Source organism: Spinacia oleracea, chromosome 6, assembly GCF_020520425.1.
Source record: "Spinacia oleracea cultivar Varoflay chromosome 6, BTI_SOV_V1, whole genome shotgun sequence".
In the NCBI taxonomy this organism is placed as follows: Eukaryota; Viridiplantae; Streptophyta; class Magnoliopsida; order Caryophyllales; family Amaranthaceae; genus Spinacia; species Spinacia oleracea.
Genome location: NC_079492.1, coordinates 62,083,100 through 62,099,879, shown reverse-complemented (window position 1 = coordinate 62,099,879; position 16,780 = coordinate 62,083,100). Strand labels below are relative to the sequence as shown.

Genomic DNA, 16,780 nt, shown 5'->3' with positions numbered 1-16,780 from the left:
TGGAGTCCGCCATCTTGAACCTATCAAGCACCTTATTGATATAAGTGCTTTGACTAAGTCCAATCATCCTTTTAGATCTATCTCTGTAAATCTTGATGCCCAATATGTACTGTGCTTCTCCTAGATCCTTCATCGAAAAACATTTCCCAAGCCAAATCTTGACAGAGTTCAACATAGGAATGTCATTTCCGATAAGTAATATGTCGTCGACATATAATACTAGGAAAGCAATTTTGCTCCCACTGACCTTCTTGTATACACAAGATTCGTCTGCGTTCTTGATGAAACCAAAGTCACTGGCTGCTTCATCAAAACGTATATTCCAGCTTCTGGATGCCTGCTTCAATCCGTAGATTGACTTCTTTAGCTTGCATACCTTTTTAGCATTCTTTGGATCCTCAAAACCTTCAGGCTGTGTCATAAACACAGTTTCTGTTAAAACGCCGTTTAAGAAAGAAGTTTTGACATCCATCTGCCAAATTTCGTAATCGTAATATGCAGCGATTGCTAACATTATCCGAATAGACTTTAGCATTGCAACTGGTGAAAAGGTTTCATCGTAATCCACACCGTGGACTTGCCTGTAACCTTTTGCAACCAATCTAGCTTTGAAAACTTCAAGTTTCCCATCCTTGTCCTTTTTCAGTTTGAAAACCCATTTGCTTCCAATGGCTTGGTAGCCATCTGGCAAATCGACCAAATCCCATACTTGGTTTTCAGACATGGAGTCTAATTCAGATTGCATGGCTTCTTGCCATTGCTTGGAGCTAGGGCTCGTCATAGCTTGTTTGTAAGTCGCAGGTTCATCACTTTCAAGTAATAGAACGTCATAGCTCTCGTTCGTCAAAATACCTAAGTACCTTTCCGGTTGAGATCTATATCTTTGCGATCTACGCGGGGTAACATTTCTAGATTGACCATGATTCTCACCAGATTCTTCTAAAGATCTCTGAGTTTCATCCTGAATGTCATCTTGAGCATTCTCTAGAGTTTGTTGTTCAACTCGAATTTCTTCGAGGTCTACTTTTCTCCCACTTGTCATTTTGGAAATGTGATCTTTCTCCAAAAAGACACCATCTCGAGCAACAAACACTTTGTTCTCAGATGTATTGTAGAAGTAATACCCCTTTGTTTCCTTTGGATAGCCCACAAGGATACATTTGTCAGATTTTGGATGAAGTTTGTCTGAAATTAATCGTTTGACGTATACTTCACATCCCCAAATCTTAAGAAAAGACACATTTGGAGGCTTTCCAAACCATAATTCGTATGGAGTCTTTTCGACAGCTTTAGACGGAGCTCTATTTATAGTGAGTGCAGCTGTATTTAGTGCATGTCCCCAAAATTCTAATGGAAGTTCGGCCTGACCCATCATTGACCTGACCATGTCTAGCAAGGTTCTGTTCCTCCGTTCCGACACACCGTTCCATTGTGGTGTTCCAGGAGGAGTCAACTCTGATAGAATTCCACATTCTTTCAGATGGTCATCAAATTCATAGCTCAGATATTCACCGCCTCTATCAGACCGCAGTGCCTTAATCTTCTTGCCTAATTGATTCTCTACTTCACTCTGAAATTCCTTGAATTTGTCAAAGGATTCAGACTTATGCTTCATTAGGTAGACATAACCATACCTACTGAAGTCATCAGTGAAAGTGATAAAGTAGCTGAAACCACCTCTAGCATTTGTACTCATTGATCCACATACATCTGTATGGATTAAACCCAATAGTTCATTTGCTCTTTCTCCAACTTTAGAGAAAGGTTGCTTTGTCATTTTGCCAAGTAAACATGATTCGCATTTACCATAATCCTCTAAGTCAAATGGTTCTAGAATTCCTTCCTTTTGAAGTCTTTCTAAGCGTTTCAAGTTTATATGGCCTAATCGACAATGCCACAGATAGGTGAGATCTGAATCATTCTTTTTGGCCTTTTTGGTATTTATGTTATATACTTGTTTGTCGTGATCTAATAAATAAAGTCCATTGACTAATCTAGCAGATCCATAAAACATCTCTTTAAAATAAAACGAACAACTATTGTCTTTTATTAAAAAGGAAAATCCCTTAGCATCTAAGCAAGAAACTGAAATGATGTTTTTAGTAAGACTTGGAACATGGAAACATTCTTCCAGTTCCAAAACTAGCCCGGAGGGCAACGACAAATAGTAAGTTCCTACAGCTAATGCAGCAATCCGTGCTCCATTTCCCACTCGTAGGTCGACTTCACCCTTGCTTAACTTTCTACTTCTTCTTAGTCCCTGTGGATTGGAACATAAGTGTGAGCCACAACCTGTATCTAATACCCAAGAAGTTGAATTAGCAAGTATACAGTCTATAACGAAAATACCTGAAGATGGAACGACTGTTCCGTTCTTCTGATCTTCCTTTAGCTTCAAGCAATCTCTCTTCCAATGCCCCTTCTTCTTGCAGTAGAAGCATTCGGATTCAGAAGTGGGTTGACTGACCTTCCTCTTTACAGATTTGGCACCAGTTTGCTTAGTTGGGCTGGCCTTGCCACCTTTCTTAGCATTCCTCTTCTTTCCAGATTTCTTGAACTTGCCCCCACGCACCATAAGCACATCCTGCTTATCACTTTTGAGCGTCTTTTCAGCGGTCTTCAGCATACCGTGAAGCTCAGTGAGCGTTTTGTCCAGACTATTCATACTGTAGTTCAGTTTGAACTGATCATACCCGCTATGAAGAGAATGGAGGATGGTGTCTATAGCCATTTCCTGAGAAAATTGCTGATCCAGCCGACTCATATTCTCAATGAGTCCAATCATTTTGAGAACATGTGGACTTACGGGCTCGCCTTTCTTAAGCTTGGTCTCAAGAATTTGCCTATGAGTCTCGAATCTTTCGACTCGAGCCAGATCTTAGAACATGTTCTTCAACTCACTGATGATTGTGAAAGCATCTGAGTTGATGAACGTTTTCTGCAGATCCGCACTCATGGTGGCGAGCATTAGACATTTCACATCCTTGTTGGCATCAATCCAACGATTGAGGGCTGCCTGAGTGACCCCGTCGCCTGCCGCTTCGGGCATCGCCTCATCTAGGAAATACTCCTTTTCTTCCTGCATAAGAACTATTTGCAAGTTCCTTTGCCAGTCAAGGAAGTTTTTCCCGTTCAACTTCTCCTTTTCGAGAATTGATCGAATGTTGAATGAATTGTTGTTTGCCATATTAAAAACTACAATTGAAAAGAATAAACAAATAAATAACCATTCACAGTTTCTCTTAATAAACTTAAATTCTAGCATATATGCATAATTCAATGTTTATTAAGCATTTTATTCAAGTTATGTGTTCCGGCAGGTGTGAATAAAATGATTCCAAGATCCTAAAATCATTGAAGAACTAAGCACAGTTTGTCAACTTAATCCTAGAACATCTTAGGTAAGCAAAAGCCTTTTGCTAATAGTCTAGAAACTATTCTTGGTTGATAGGTACGTCTAAGAACTTATTAGGTAAACCTATCGATTTTGCCACGACATAAAAGGACTCCTTACTTATATCGTTGAGTTTCACCAAAACTAACATGTACTCACAATTATTTGTGTACCTTGCCCCTTTAGGACCAATAAGTAACACCTCGCTGAGCGAAAACTATTACTAGATTGATGTAAAGGATATCCAAGCAAGTGTATATTTTGGCATGGCACCTTTTAACTCAATTTTTAAGTTTGGAACTTAAGGCTCTTACTATGTTGGTTAGATTTTAAGTGAACTAAAATCCTTAATCATGCAACATAATCAAGCTTTTGATCTCATGCATTTTAAGACATATTTAAAAGCGATAAATAACTTAAAACATGCATAAGATAAATGTGATCTAGTATGGCCCGACTTCATCTTGAAGTTTTGACTTCAAAGTCCGTCTTGAAAATCTCCGTGGGAGGCACCATTTTCTTCAAATAGGATAAGCTATAACTAATTACAACTATTTGATGGTTCGCAGACCATATTTGAATTGAAAAATAACTTTGGTACTTTAGACCAATTACATTCAAATTGATGGTACGCAGACCATATTTTCTATCCTATTTGGGCCATACTAGTCACTTCATAACCTGCAAAACAGTACATATACAATATATACCATTCACCCATTCATTATCATGAATGGCCCACTTAGCTGGTTAGTAAAACACATTATGCATCACGTAAATATTTGCAGCAATTAATCAAGGGCACCAATAATCTACCAATTATTCAGTCCTTATTAATTCTAATCAAGTTGTTTTAACCTTAAGGATTTGTAGACCTAATCAAGAGTTTATGACTAAAAAGCGCTCCCACTTAAACCAATAAATTCATATGCTTTACTAATTTTAAACATAAAAATGTATTTCTAGTCTAACCGGAAACATACAATTTTAATTAAAATTTAAAGCTCATATAAATTTATAATTGAATCCAAAAAGTTTAATTTAATTTCAGTCGTTATTTAAATTAATTCATGATTTTAATTTCAGTAAAATAATTAGAATAAATAACATTTATTATAATTACAATATTCAAAATTAAAATCCAAGAAAATAATTTAAATTATTAATTTTAAAATTAATTAAAATTACGTGAACTGAAATTTTCAAATTAAACATTCAAAACGATCTAATCGTAACGCAAACACCCTACGCATTGCACGCCCATGGGCCGCACGCATACAGCCATTGCTGGCCATATGCGCGCAGCCCATGCGCTCGTCACATAGCTGCTGCTCTACCAATCGCAAGCCATCGCACGCTGTGGTGCTCGCTGCGCGCGCGCCAGCGCTCGTCGCACGCGAGCCATCGCTCGCAGTGCGCGCTCGCCAGCGCTCGCTGTGCGCGCGAGCCATCGCTCGCTGGGCGCGCGACATCGCTCGCTGTGCGCGCGAGCAACGCTGGGCGCAGCGCTCGTGGCACGCGAGCTTGCGCTCGCTGCGCGCGAGGCTGCGCGCTCTTGCGCGAGGCAGTGCGCGTTGTGGCGCAGCTCGCTTGCTGCCCACACGCGACTGCCTTGGCTTTCCTTTCGCCCATGCCCATTTGTTCATAGCTCGTGGCCCACGACACAAGGCAGGGCTGCTGCCTTGTGCTCGTGCACTACGCCCTTGCTCATTGCATTCGTGCCGCACGGGCGACGAGCTCCCTTGCTCGTCGTCGCATGCACGCACTATACAACACCCCTTAAGGGTAACACGAAGCGTCCATTGCTTTGTGCGTGCAAGTTTTATGAACGAATCGCATAAAAATTTAAAATTTATATTTAAAATTAATGACAAATTAATAAATAATATTAATTTCATAATTTTAGGGCGAAAAAATCGAAAATTTATTATTCAATTGATTTCCGATTATTATGGATTCAAGCCTAGGTCATAAAAATTTAAAATTTATCATAAATTTACAATTTTTATGGTGGTTTTTAATCATAGGTTTCTAATTAAATTATAATTAATTATGAAAATCAAATTAATTCTAAATTATTCTAATTTTCAACAAATTAATCATAATTACAAATTAGATTGCATAATTAACAAGGCTAGGCATTCAAACTTGTTAAACATATACAGTAGGTCAATCAAAAATTGAAGATTTATCAACAAGAATCGCAAATATTTAATTTAACATCTTAAATTTACGAAATTTTGCATTCGAAAAACTAAAACCTTCAAAAAGTCATAGTTAGGCTTCGAATTTGAGAATTCTGGGTTCGGCAGAAAAATTTTAGAATGCCTTTTACATGCGGAATTGACACAAAAATCACTCGATTTGGATGAGTAACGAAGAAACTGCCGAAAAACTGCGTACGTATAATTAAATAAACGCAATTTGCAATTAATTAACAATTACGAAAATTAATCACCCCTTTTAATTCTTGCAAATTTGTAATATTTAACCATGTTCATGCAATTTAGATTATGAAAATAATAAGGGGCTCGTGATACCACTGTTAGGTTATGATACATATGATATTACATAAATCATGCGGAAACAACCATTAATCCCAAGATTACATATTATTTACACATAATCATATAGCATAATTTAGATGCATACTCTTTGTTGCGTGCCCTCCCTAGCTGCGCCCGAACCGAGCAAGAACAAGTCTTTAGGACTCCAAGTGTCGTCCCTCCGTAGATAGTCCACAGCACGTCCGGATCCGCCTTAAGATTGACTAACTAGAATCGCCCTTAAGGTACTAGAATTTTCGGCACTTTTGAGCAAGATGTGTGATTGAATTTTTCTCTCAAAAACTCACTTTGAATACTTTTAAAACTCGTTATAAATTGTGAACCCAGGCCACATATTTATAGGGGTATGGAAAGGGAATTGGAATCCTATTCAGATACAAATTAATTAAACCTAGAATCCTACAAGAACTCTAATTAATTAATTTATCAAATAGAATAAGGAATTTAATCATTAACCGAACTCTGCACGTTTTAAGAATCGTGCATGAACACAAACACTTACGCACACACACACGGCAGCCACGATGGGCCGCCCATGCGCGTGCGTGCGAGCAGCAGCCCACGCAGCGAGGCCTACGCGAGCTACAAGCCCACGTAGCTCCTGTGCGCGCGCGTGCTGTGCGCGCTGCCACGGCCTGCTGGGCCTGGCCTTGCGCTGGGCCTGGCGTGGCCTTGGCTGTTCGTGTGGCGCGCTTGGCTTGCTGGGCGATGGCCTGGCTTCGTGCTGGGCCCTCGTCCGGCAGGCCTCGTCCGATGCTTATTCGTACGATACGCTTCCGATTAAATTTCCGATTCCGGAATTCATTTCCGATACGAACAATATTTAATATTTCCGATTCCGGAATTAATTTCCGTTTCGAACAAATATTTAATATTTCCGTTTCCGGAATTATTTTCCGATTCCGATAATATTTCCGATTCTGACAATATTTCCGTTTCCGGCAATATTTCCGATTCTGGCAATATTTCCATTTCCGATAATATTTTCCGATACGTACCATGTTTCCGTTTCCGGCAACATCTACGACTTGGATAATATTTATATTTCCGATACGATCCATATTTCCGTTTCCGGTAATATCATCGTTTCCGGAGTATTCATTTCTTGCCTGTGACGGTCTCAGCTCCCACTGAAACCAAGATCCGTCGATTCCGAATATTCATAGATGGAGTATTTAATGACATTAAATACTTGATCCGTTTACGTACTATTTGTGTGACCCTACGGGTTCAGTCAAGAGTAAGCTGTGGATTAATATCATTAATTCCACTTGAACTGAAGCGGCCTCTAGCTAGGCATTCAGCTCACTTGATCTCACTGAATTATTAACTTGTTAATTAATAATGAACCGCATTTATTAGACTTAACATAGAGTGCATACTTGGACCAATGGCATTATTTCCTTCAGTTCTCCCGTTCGTATGCAAGCTTCAAAGATCTTAGAGCCCCACTTGTTTCTCCTCTACTTAGTCCACAAGCACCAATTGAATCCCACGTATGCTAGTACGGAAGAGAACGATCACGATCAATCTCTTGCTTTGTTTGGTAAGAACGGCGTTTAGAGAATAAGAGTTAGGGTTTTTGTGTTTTCCTTTTTGTCAGATATTGAATTACGTAATTTCTAAATCCCTGACATTATAACTATTATAATGTGAGAGTTTTAGGTTAACACAAAACCAAAGCCCAACATTCTTTCCCTTAATAGACCGATTGCCATCGGGCCTTTTGGGCCCATTCTAATTAGTGCTTATATGTGTGACCTTATAGGATTAATATATTTTAGTTGTAGGTCCAATCAATATTGTCCTACTAATCACTTTTATTCTCTAGCAAGCAAATATGATTACTAAAATAATTAACTTATTATCTTCATAATTAATTCCTATTTATATTTAGTAATTGCCGAAAATGTCTAAGGACATAATTCCTTCAGGAAAGAGGTTGGCATAGAAGGGGAGAAGGAAAGAAAGAAAAGGTGGGTTATCAATCAACAAGTCAAATACTGTTTTGGGAAAATACCCTTCAAAACTTGGATTATTCCTGAATTAACCAAAACTGATAATGTTTTTAAAAGATCGGGCAAAGGTTGGATTGTTTTTTACAATTTTTTACTTTAATTGACGGATGCTACCTTTGTTCACCCAAAAAAAAAATCTACAAACATCAAATGCTCTTTGACAATATTTTCATACAAAAAAATTGGTTAAATGGTTACTTACAGTTGATCACAGTCATCCAATGCGACCAGGATGTAGCTCTTGTCCAAATCTTTTGTCATCGACCACCTAAGGAAGAAATTGAAAACCCATTAACAGAGTAACAATCAAGACCATTTTGTTGCGCTCCATTCACCAAACCAATTCTCCTTTGTGTAAAACCAGGTTGTGTTGGGCGAGGAAGATCTGTAACTTCACTCTCTATCATGGAAACAATTGTGGTAATGCTTGGTCTATCTTCAGGAAATTCTTGAACAGACAATAGTCCTACTTGTATGCACCTCAATATCTCTGCTTGAAAGTCTGATGCTGAAATCGCTGGATCAATCAATGACAAAATGTCGTCCTCGTTCCACAATATCCATGCCAAAAGCCATAGAGATGATGGAGTTAAAACACAATATTTTTCAGAGGGAAACAAAGAAGACTTAAATTAGATCATACCTATTACCTATTACCTATATGGCTATATATATGAATCATATTATAACATCTACTAGTCAATTAGCCATTATGTCTCCTCTACACTTAACGAATTTAACAATGAACATGTAAAACTTAGTATATCTTACATGAGCTAAGAGGCTCAAAGATTCCTCATCTTTGAAGCTGCTATTCCTTCTTCCACAAACAATCTCAAGTAGCAGCACCCCAAAGCTATACACATCTGACTTTTCTGAAAACCGACCTTCCATTGCATACTCTGGAGACATATAGCCACTGCATTTTAAGCAAAACAATTAGGACATAAAGAATTAGTTATATGTATGAGCAGCAACTCACTAGGTGCCAACAATCCTTTTGGTGTCACCTTGGTCTTGGTTGCTTTCAAAAATTCTTGCCATGCCAAAATCTTTTATTTTATATTATCACACAAATCCAACAAAATGTTGATGGCTTTAAGATCTCTATGAATAATCCTCAATCTAGAATCTCTGTGAAGGTATGACACCTCTACTTATCCCTTATTCGGCATGTATTCATAAACCAACAGTTTCTCTTCTCCTTCAACACAGCAGCCCAGCAATCTGACAAGATTTATGTATTGAAGTTTTGAGATCACAACCACTTCGTTCATAAATTCTTGTGCGCCTTGTACGGAAACTCTTGAGAGTCTTTTTACTGCTATCTCTTGTCCATCATGAAATGTTCCCTATAAAAGGCCATCCCATTTTCAGACCATTGTTCACTCTGCATATGAAGATATATTTACTCTAATTTTTCTTAGTAAAAACAACTAGTTACCTTGTACACTGAACCAAATCCACCCCGGCCGAGCTTGTTGCTTTCGGAGAAGCTGTTTGTTGCTAACTACCAAATCTTCAAATTTCAACAATGGTAAATCTTGGAAGTCAGCAGTACTTAACCTAACACCAACCATGTTATTATGTCGATTTGATTCCTTGTTTACAGCCGTCTTCCCTGCTAAAGCAATAGCCATGTATATAAATGGTACTAGATAAAATTTTGCAGATTATAAATTAGTTGGTGAAAGGATAGAAGATGTCACCATATCGTCGACCCATCAAACTCCATAGATAGTAGAGGGAAATTCGCTAATGCAGTTGTACCCATAATCGCTATGACTGCGATTGTTACTTTCCATTTGCTAGTGTCACCAACTTCAAAGAAGGAAATTGGCACCCATGTATGATCAATCATACAAATTCAATTAGCAATAATTTACTTATCCCACCATAAAAACTAAATAAATTTGATTTATCCTAATCAATTGATTTATCCAATATTCCAATCAATGTATGCAACACCTAGAAGAAAGCACAAGAGGAAATTTATCAGAGTAGGGGGGGGAAATGATCACCTGGTTCTGAGTGAGCCAATCGAATCAAAAGATCAACACCTACTGGAGAAAATCCTGTATGTCAATTAAGCTTCCAGTCCAGATCATACACCAAAAACCTAAATAATAAGCATAAGCTGAACATGAGCAATTTCCCAGGCACTGTGTCCTGCAATGCTCTTCATCAAGCGAAACCAAATTAACCAACCACTGAACATTGTCAGGCACTTTAACATTTCTTAATTTCAAAAACCCATCTTCCTCCCCCTCCTACAACCCCACACTGCAAAGATGTTCTCCGAACACAACCGCTACTCCAATTCCCTGCACCCCATTCTTGATTATTCCTTGGTTCAAAGCCCCTCAAGCAACTACAAATTGGTAAATTTTTTGAGTTGCAACTCCCAAATTCCCCACACTTTCCATAAATATCACATTCTGATTCAAGGGATTTCCAAAAGATTTTCCACTCCCCTTTGTCATCTTCCCAACCTTCTCCAACAGCACACCGTCATATGTCAATACATAGTGTTCCGTAACTCTTTTGTTCGGAGGAGAAAATGATAAGCTATGTGTTTTGCCATTATCATTTTCAAGATGAAATCCAACAAATTGTGCAGAATAGTACATGCCACGTATTCCCATAAACATATTGCCCTCCCAAGGTCCCGATCGCCAATAAGGGAGATCACCATCCCAGATGAAAATTTCTAAGAGGCTGCGCTGAACTATACCCGCAGTAAAACGTGCAATTGCTGGATCTGATGCATTCTTCCAAGATGCAAGCAGTGGCAATACGGTTGTATTCTCTGTAATGGTTACTTCCATATGTGGCAACAATGAGTCTGTAGGGTGGTCAAAACTCTGCCACATGATACTCCCACTGGCATTGGAAAGTAAAACAAGCTTTCCAGTATCTAGCAGTTGAGCAACAGAACTATTTACCACATTCTTAACTGACACGTTTGATGACCAAATGCTCCTGTTTCGTCCATCAAAGAGTTGAAGGTTTCCATCCCTAGATTTTTGAGCACTCCAGAAGAATCATTCAATGGGTTTTCCCTGTTGGCTACCCATACCACTTCCAATTTATCAGCAACTTCGTTATTATACCAGATTCCAACGTAGCGATTTGTTGAGTTAATGGGGCTGAAAAAACCAAACTTAAAAAAGGCATTACTAGACTCTAATGCTTCTGAGTCTAAGATATTCAGTGGTTGTAATATCTACTCGAGCTGAAACGAACTGAATGATCAAAAAGCAGGAAACATAGAGAACAAGGATGTGAAAATAAGACATGATGTCCAGTAGGAGTAATGCACTTTGAGTAAATTGAAAAACAAGAAGCTCTGCTTAAGTATTATTTTGCTTAAGTCTTCCCTTAACAAAAGTCCATGTTATTCAAGGGTGAATCTCTGAATCTAGCATAGTATCTGGTAGTGCATGTGAGTCTGTGACCAAACCAAAAGAAATTCATCAACTTTGCAATTTAGAAGAATAAATAAATAAATTGACTTCTTGACTTCCAGAGTTTTAGGCAAAGTCCCTTCCACATTGCATGTTCAACGCCTCCACCTAGGCACATTGTTCTAGAGTTCTCCTTTGATCTATTCGTCTGTTCTGTTCTCACTAATACATAATTCGGCCTCCCGGGTTAATGCCCTAACAAACTTAAAATCTTAAATCCGACACAAAATGCATTGGAGCAACTTGTCAGATCTGACATTGACATTCTGCAGGGCATAGTTTATATTCTCTACTTTTCTTCAACGCATCATTGTGATTTCTATCGTTGACTGACAATGTATGGCATAAAATCTCCTAGGCCCTAACACTAGCGGTGTACACTTTCTCAATGAGGAAAATTATCAAACAGTTGGTGTGCATACAAGAAATATACAAATGAAACGCTCACCTTAGATGAGAAGTATGTACCTATTTTACCGATTTGAATCCTCCGTACATCGCTTGCGATTTTCCCAGTACAAAATCTGCCCCAGTTGTGGCAAGCAGTAATAAATTCATCAATGATTTAAAGGCATGAAACTAGTAACTTCAAAAAAGCAAAAATAAATGAATAAATAAATAAAAGTTACTATTGACTTGAATTTTACCTGATTCAGAAGCTCCATAATTTTAAGATTTAAAAGACTGAACATCCAGTTTGTTAGTTGGAGATAACAACAAAAGTCCCATTGATTCTGGGTTGTACTGTGCTACTGGCTACTGCTACTACTACTATTGCATTATACCTGATAAATTGATAATACAACAGACTATGTAGTAGACCAAAAGCCGCGATTTAGTGTACTTAAAATGAAAGAACTTCCAGATACTTATTTTTTGGGGAAAAGAATACTCCTATACTTAAATAAAGCAAGATAAAATTGAAAACTTAACAATAAACAAGATCTGCAAATATCAAAATGTCATTAACAATATTTTCATAGAAAAAAATAGTTGGTCATAGTTACTTACAGTTGATCACATTCAGGAAATGCGATCAGAATATATACAACAGGATGCAACTCTTGCTCAAAACTGTTGTCATCGACCACCTAAAGAACTTATTGAAACACCGTTAACAGAATAACAATCACGGCCATTTTGTTGTGTTCCATTCCAAGAAGCAATTCTCCTTTGTGTAAACCCAGGTTGTGTTGGACGAGGAAGATCTGTAATTTCACTCTCTATCATGGAAACAACCGTGGTAATGCTTGGTCTATCTTCAGGAAATTCTTGTACAGATAATAGTCCTACTTGTATGCACCTCAATATCTCTGCTTGAAAGTCTAATGCTGAAACCGCCGGATCAATCAATGACAAAATATCGCCTTCATTCCACAATTTCCATGCCTAAAACCATAGAGAAAAAAAGTTAAACCGCAATCTTTTGCAGAGGTAAACAAAGAAGAGTGAATCATGTTGTAAGATATATCAGTCAATATGTCTGCTCTACAGTTTACGAATTTAAAGACAAATATATGGATAACAGGATATCTTACATGACCTAAGAGGCTCATAGACTCCTCATCTTTGAAGCTGCTGTTCCTTCTTCCACTAACAATCTCAAGTAGCAGCACCCCAAAGCTATACACATCTGACTTTTCTGAAAACCGACCTTCCATTGCATACTCCGGAGACATATAACCACTGCATTTCAAGCATTAACATATTAGGATTTTGAGCATTTATTCAGGTAAAATTTAGTATTTACTGGTAGTATATGTACGAGCAGCAACTCACTAGGTTCCAACAATCCTTTTGGTGTCACCTTGGTCTTGGTTGCTTTCAAAAATTCTTGCCATGCCAAAGTCTGATATCTTTGGATTGAGATCATTGTCCAACAAAATGTTGCTTGCTTTAAGATCTCTATGGATAATTCTCAATCTAGAATCCCTATGAAGATAAAGCAGCCCTCTGCTTATCGCCTTGATGATATTAAAGCGCTTCTTCCAGTCCAAATGTTCCCGATTAGAAGGATCTGAGTAAAATTACACAAAAGAATCACCACCAGAATGCACAAGTTCTGCAAATCACAGATTAAATTATTTGATATTTATCACAAAATTCTGATAAATCATAAGTTATGGTCCAAACCGAAGAGGAGTGCATCCAAGCTCTTATTTGGCATGTATTCATAGACCAACAATTTCTCTTCTCCTTCTACACAGCAGCCTAATAGTCTCACAAGATTTCTATTTTGAAGTTTAGAGATAACAACCACTTCATTCATAAATTCTTGTTGACCTTGTCCTGATGCTCTTGAAAGTCTTTTTACAGCTACCTCTTGTCCATCTTCGAATGTTCCCTACAAAAGGTCACTCCATTTCAAAATATATATATGCTCGCCGTATATATTTATCATCTACTCCGTAATTCAACTTGTGGAAAAGCCATTAACTTACCTTGTATACAGGACCAAAACCACCTTGTCCAAGCTTTTTACTTTCCGAAAAGTTGTCCGTTGCAAGTACCAAACTTTCAAATTTCATTAATGGTAAATCCTGGAATTCAGCATCACTTAACCTAGCACCAACCATGTTATTATGCCAATTTGATTCTTTGTTTAGAGTTATCTTGCCTGCTAAAGAAATAACCATATGTCAATGCTGCTATGGACAAAATTTTGAAAAATACACAAACAATTGAAGAAATGACGAAAGATGTTACCATGTCTTCGATGCAACCACCTCCATAAACTGTACAGAAAGACAACTAACACAGCTGTACCCAAAATCACTGTGACTGCAACAGTTACTTTCCATTTATTGGTTTCACCTGCTAAACAAAACACATTAGCACACAAGATCAATCGTACAAACTCATTGAGTGGTTGATAATCCACTTATCTCAAGGACAGAGTAAACAAAACGAGTTTTTTAATGAATCAATCCATATATCACTAGTAGCAAACTAAAACATCAGCTAGAAGCAAGAAAGAATTCAGAAAGGGAGAAGTAGGCCTTTTAAGATAATCACCTAGTTCTGAATGAGCCACCCGAGTGAAAAGATCAACACCAGCAGAGGCGAATTCCTGTATATCAATCAAGTTTTCACTCCAGATCATACACCCAAAACCAAAATTATAAGTATAAGCTGAACAGGAACAATTTCCTAGGCATTGTCTCTGGCAATCCCCTTCATCATCTGACTCCAGCCTCGCAGCGTTATCTGGCACTTTCACATTCCTTAACCTCAAAAATCCATCTTCTCTCCCTCCTACAGTCCCACACTGCAACAACGGTGTTCTCCGAATACACCCATCACTCCAATTCCCCGCACTCCATTCCTGGTTATTCCTCGGTTCAAATCCCCTCAAGCAACTACAAATTGGTGAATTATTTGAATTACAACTCCCAAATTCTCCACACTTTCCGTAAACATCACATTCAAATTGCAACGACTGCCATGCAACGTTCCAATCCCCTCTATCATCTTCCCATTCTCTTTGTGTCAGCATACCGTCATAAGTCAATACATAGTGTTCAGTAACACTCTGGCTTGCGGAAGAAAAGGATAGGCTAAATGTGCCGTCATTCTCATTTTCAAGACGAAATCCAACATCCTGTGCAGAATAGTACATAGCTCGTACCCCCATAAACAGACGACCATCCCAAGGTCCTGATCGCCAATAGGGGCGATCCCCATCCCATATAAAAAATTCAGAAAGTCTGCGGTGATAAATACCAGCAGTAAATAGTCCATTTGATGGATTTGAAGCATTCTTCCACGATGTAAGCATTGGCTTTGTGCTTGCATTCCCATCAGATGTGAGTACCATACGAAGTAAGAACGAATTTGTAGGATGGTCAAAACTCTGCCACATGGTATTCTCACTGGCATTTGACAGTAAAACAAGGTTTCCAGTATCTAAAATTTGAGCAAAATTAGAATTAACCTCATTATTAGCAGTCACGTTTGTTGACCAAATGCTATTGTTTTGTCCATCCAAGAGTTGCAGATTTCCATTTCCTGATATTCTGATCACCCCAGAAGAATCATTAAGTGGGTTATCCCTGTTGGCTACCCAAACCACTTCCAATTGATCAGCACCTTCCTTATTATACCAGATTCCAACGTAGCGATTCGTTGAGTTAACAGGGCTGAAAAATCCAAACTTGAAATTAGCTTCTCTAGATTCTAATGTTTCGGGGTCTCTAAGAAATCGAGCAGTGGTAATATCGCCTCGAGCTAAACCAAATTGATCAAAGACCCAAACCCAGGAAAGAAAGAGCAAAAGGGTGTGAACATAAACCATTAGAATGAGCAATGAACTTTGAACTTTGAAAGGACAGAACTTGTAATGTTTGAAACATCACCCTAAACTTTGGTCTTCCCATTATAAAATCCATCGGCTGTTGGGCTCAGATCTTGCAGCTTGACGGCTCTGACTTTTGACATTGAAAAAGATACAAAGTTTGCCACGCAACATTGGTGAGTGTTTTTTCAAAGTTTGACATTCCATTATTAAACAATAATAATTCAGTTAGACAAAATAACAAACAGTTGGTGTGCATCAAAGACTGAAAGACCCAATAAGCGAAATGCCGACGTGATGGAGTCTATTGTTGTTGCTTTTCTTGGTAAATTGTTTAAATCTCTGCAATTTTCTTGGGAATTTTGTGATTTGATTTGCCCAGCATAAAATTACCCATCATAAAATTGTTGGAAATGATTTAGAAGGAAGGGGATAGTATCTTCTGAAACAAACGGAATTACGTTTTTGAGATTTTTACCTGATTCAGGAGCTTCGAATTGCTGGGATATGAAATGAATGTCCGGGTTGTAGGTTGGAGATGCAGTACTGCTGCACAGACATTAAAAGAACATAATTAGAAATCTAGTAAAATGGTTGGCAGATGATAATAATTAAAACATTGATAAAGGCATTTGGCCGATTTTCTTTTATTAAGGGCATTTATAACATATTTTCAATCATAAGTTCTTATTTACAAAGGTTGTACAATAAATATTGTACATCGAAATAAAAGTTAATTCAAAATGCTTAAAAGTTAAGCTTATATACGTAAAAGTTATCTATTTTTAAGTGATTTTTTTTTTATCATTTTAAAGAAACTTATTTCTTCAAAATCACTAATAATTTATAAAATTAATCATTTAACCCTTTAAAATATTTATCTATCAACTTTTTTTTTTCCTAATATAAAAGTTAATCAAATTAGGTTAAAGTTACAAAAAAAATGAGTAAAAGTTATCTTAGTATTCAATAAATTTATTGTACACCTTGTGCGCGCAAGACCTTTTGATTTTCAATAATCCCACATTTACTATCTAACG

The 16,780-nt window shown here is 37.8% G+C and overlaps 2 protein-coding genes and 1 pseudogene across 12 annotated transcripts in view; all 3 read right to left on the bottom strand.

Annotated features, from left to right (window-relative positions):
- Positions 1-7,960: 7,960 nt before the first annotated feature.
- LOC110774643 (G-type lectin S-receptor-like serine/threonine-protein kinase At1g11330) lies at positions 7,961-12,111 on the bottom strand (annotated as a pseudogene).
- Positions 8,237-8,891, bottom strand: LOC130459109 (G-type lectin S-receptor-like serine/threonine-protein kinase At1g11300). Its single transcript, XM_056832274.1, has 2 exons — positions 8,751-8,891; positions 8,237-8,605 (listed from the first exon to the last, which is right to left on the bottom strand). The coding sequence occupies exons 1-2, from the start codon at positions 8,889-8,891 to the stop codon at positions 8,237-8,239; spliced, it is 510 nt and encodes a 169-aa protein (XP_056688252.1).
- Positions 11,079-16,780, bottom strand: part of LOC110806261 (G-type lectin S-receptor-like serine/threonine-protein kinase At1g11330) — a 47,142-nt gene continuing 41,440 nt past the window's right edge. For 3 of the 11 annotated variants that reach the window (XM_056833801.1, XM_056833804.1, XM_056833802.1), the window contains 7 exons: positions 14,462-16,289; positions 14,153-14,263; positions 13,888-14,066; positions 13,580-13,790; positions 13,226-13,463; positions 12,985-13,132; positions 12,393-12,835 (listed from right to left, as the gene is read on the bottom strand). In XM_056833801.1, coding sequence (XP_056689779.1) covers positions 12,527-12,835; positions 12,985-13,132; positions 13,226-13,463; positions 13,580-13,790; positions 13,888-14,066; positions 14,153-14,263; positions 14,462-15,740 — 2,475 coding nt within the window. In that variant the 5' untranslated portion in view covers positions 15,741-16,289 and the 3' untranslated portion in view covers positions 12,393-12,526. Of the gene's footprint in view, positions 11,971-12,093; positions 12,232-12,392; positions 12,836-12,984; positions 13,133-13,225; positions 13,464-13,579; positions 13,791-13,887; positions 14,067-14,152; positions 14,264-14,461; positions 16,290-16,780 lie in introns of those variants that run through there. The other 8 variants (XR_008924684.1, XM_056833803.1, XM_056833808.1 and 5 more) reach the window with 8 other exon arrangements.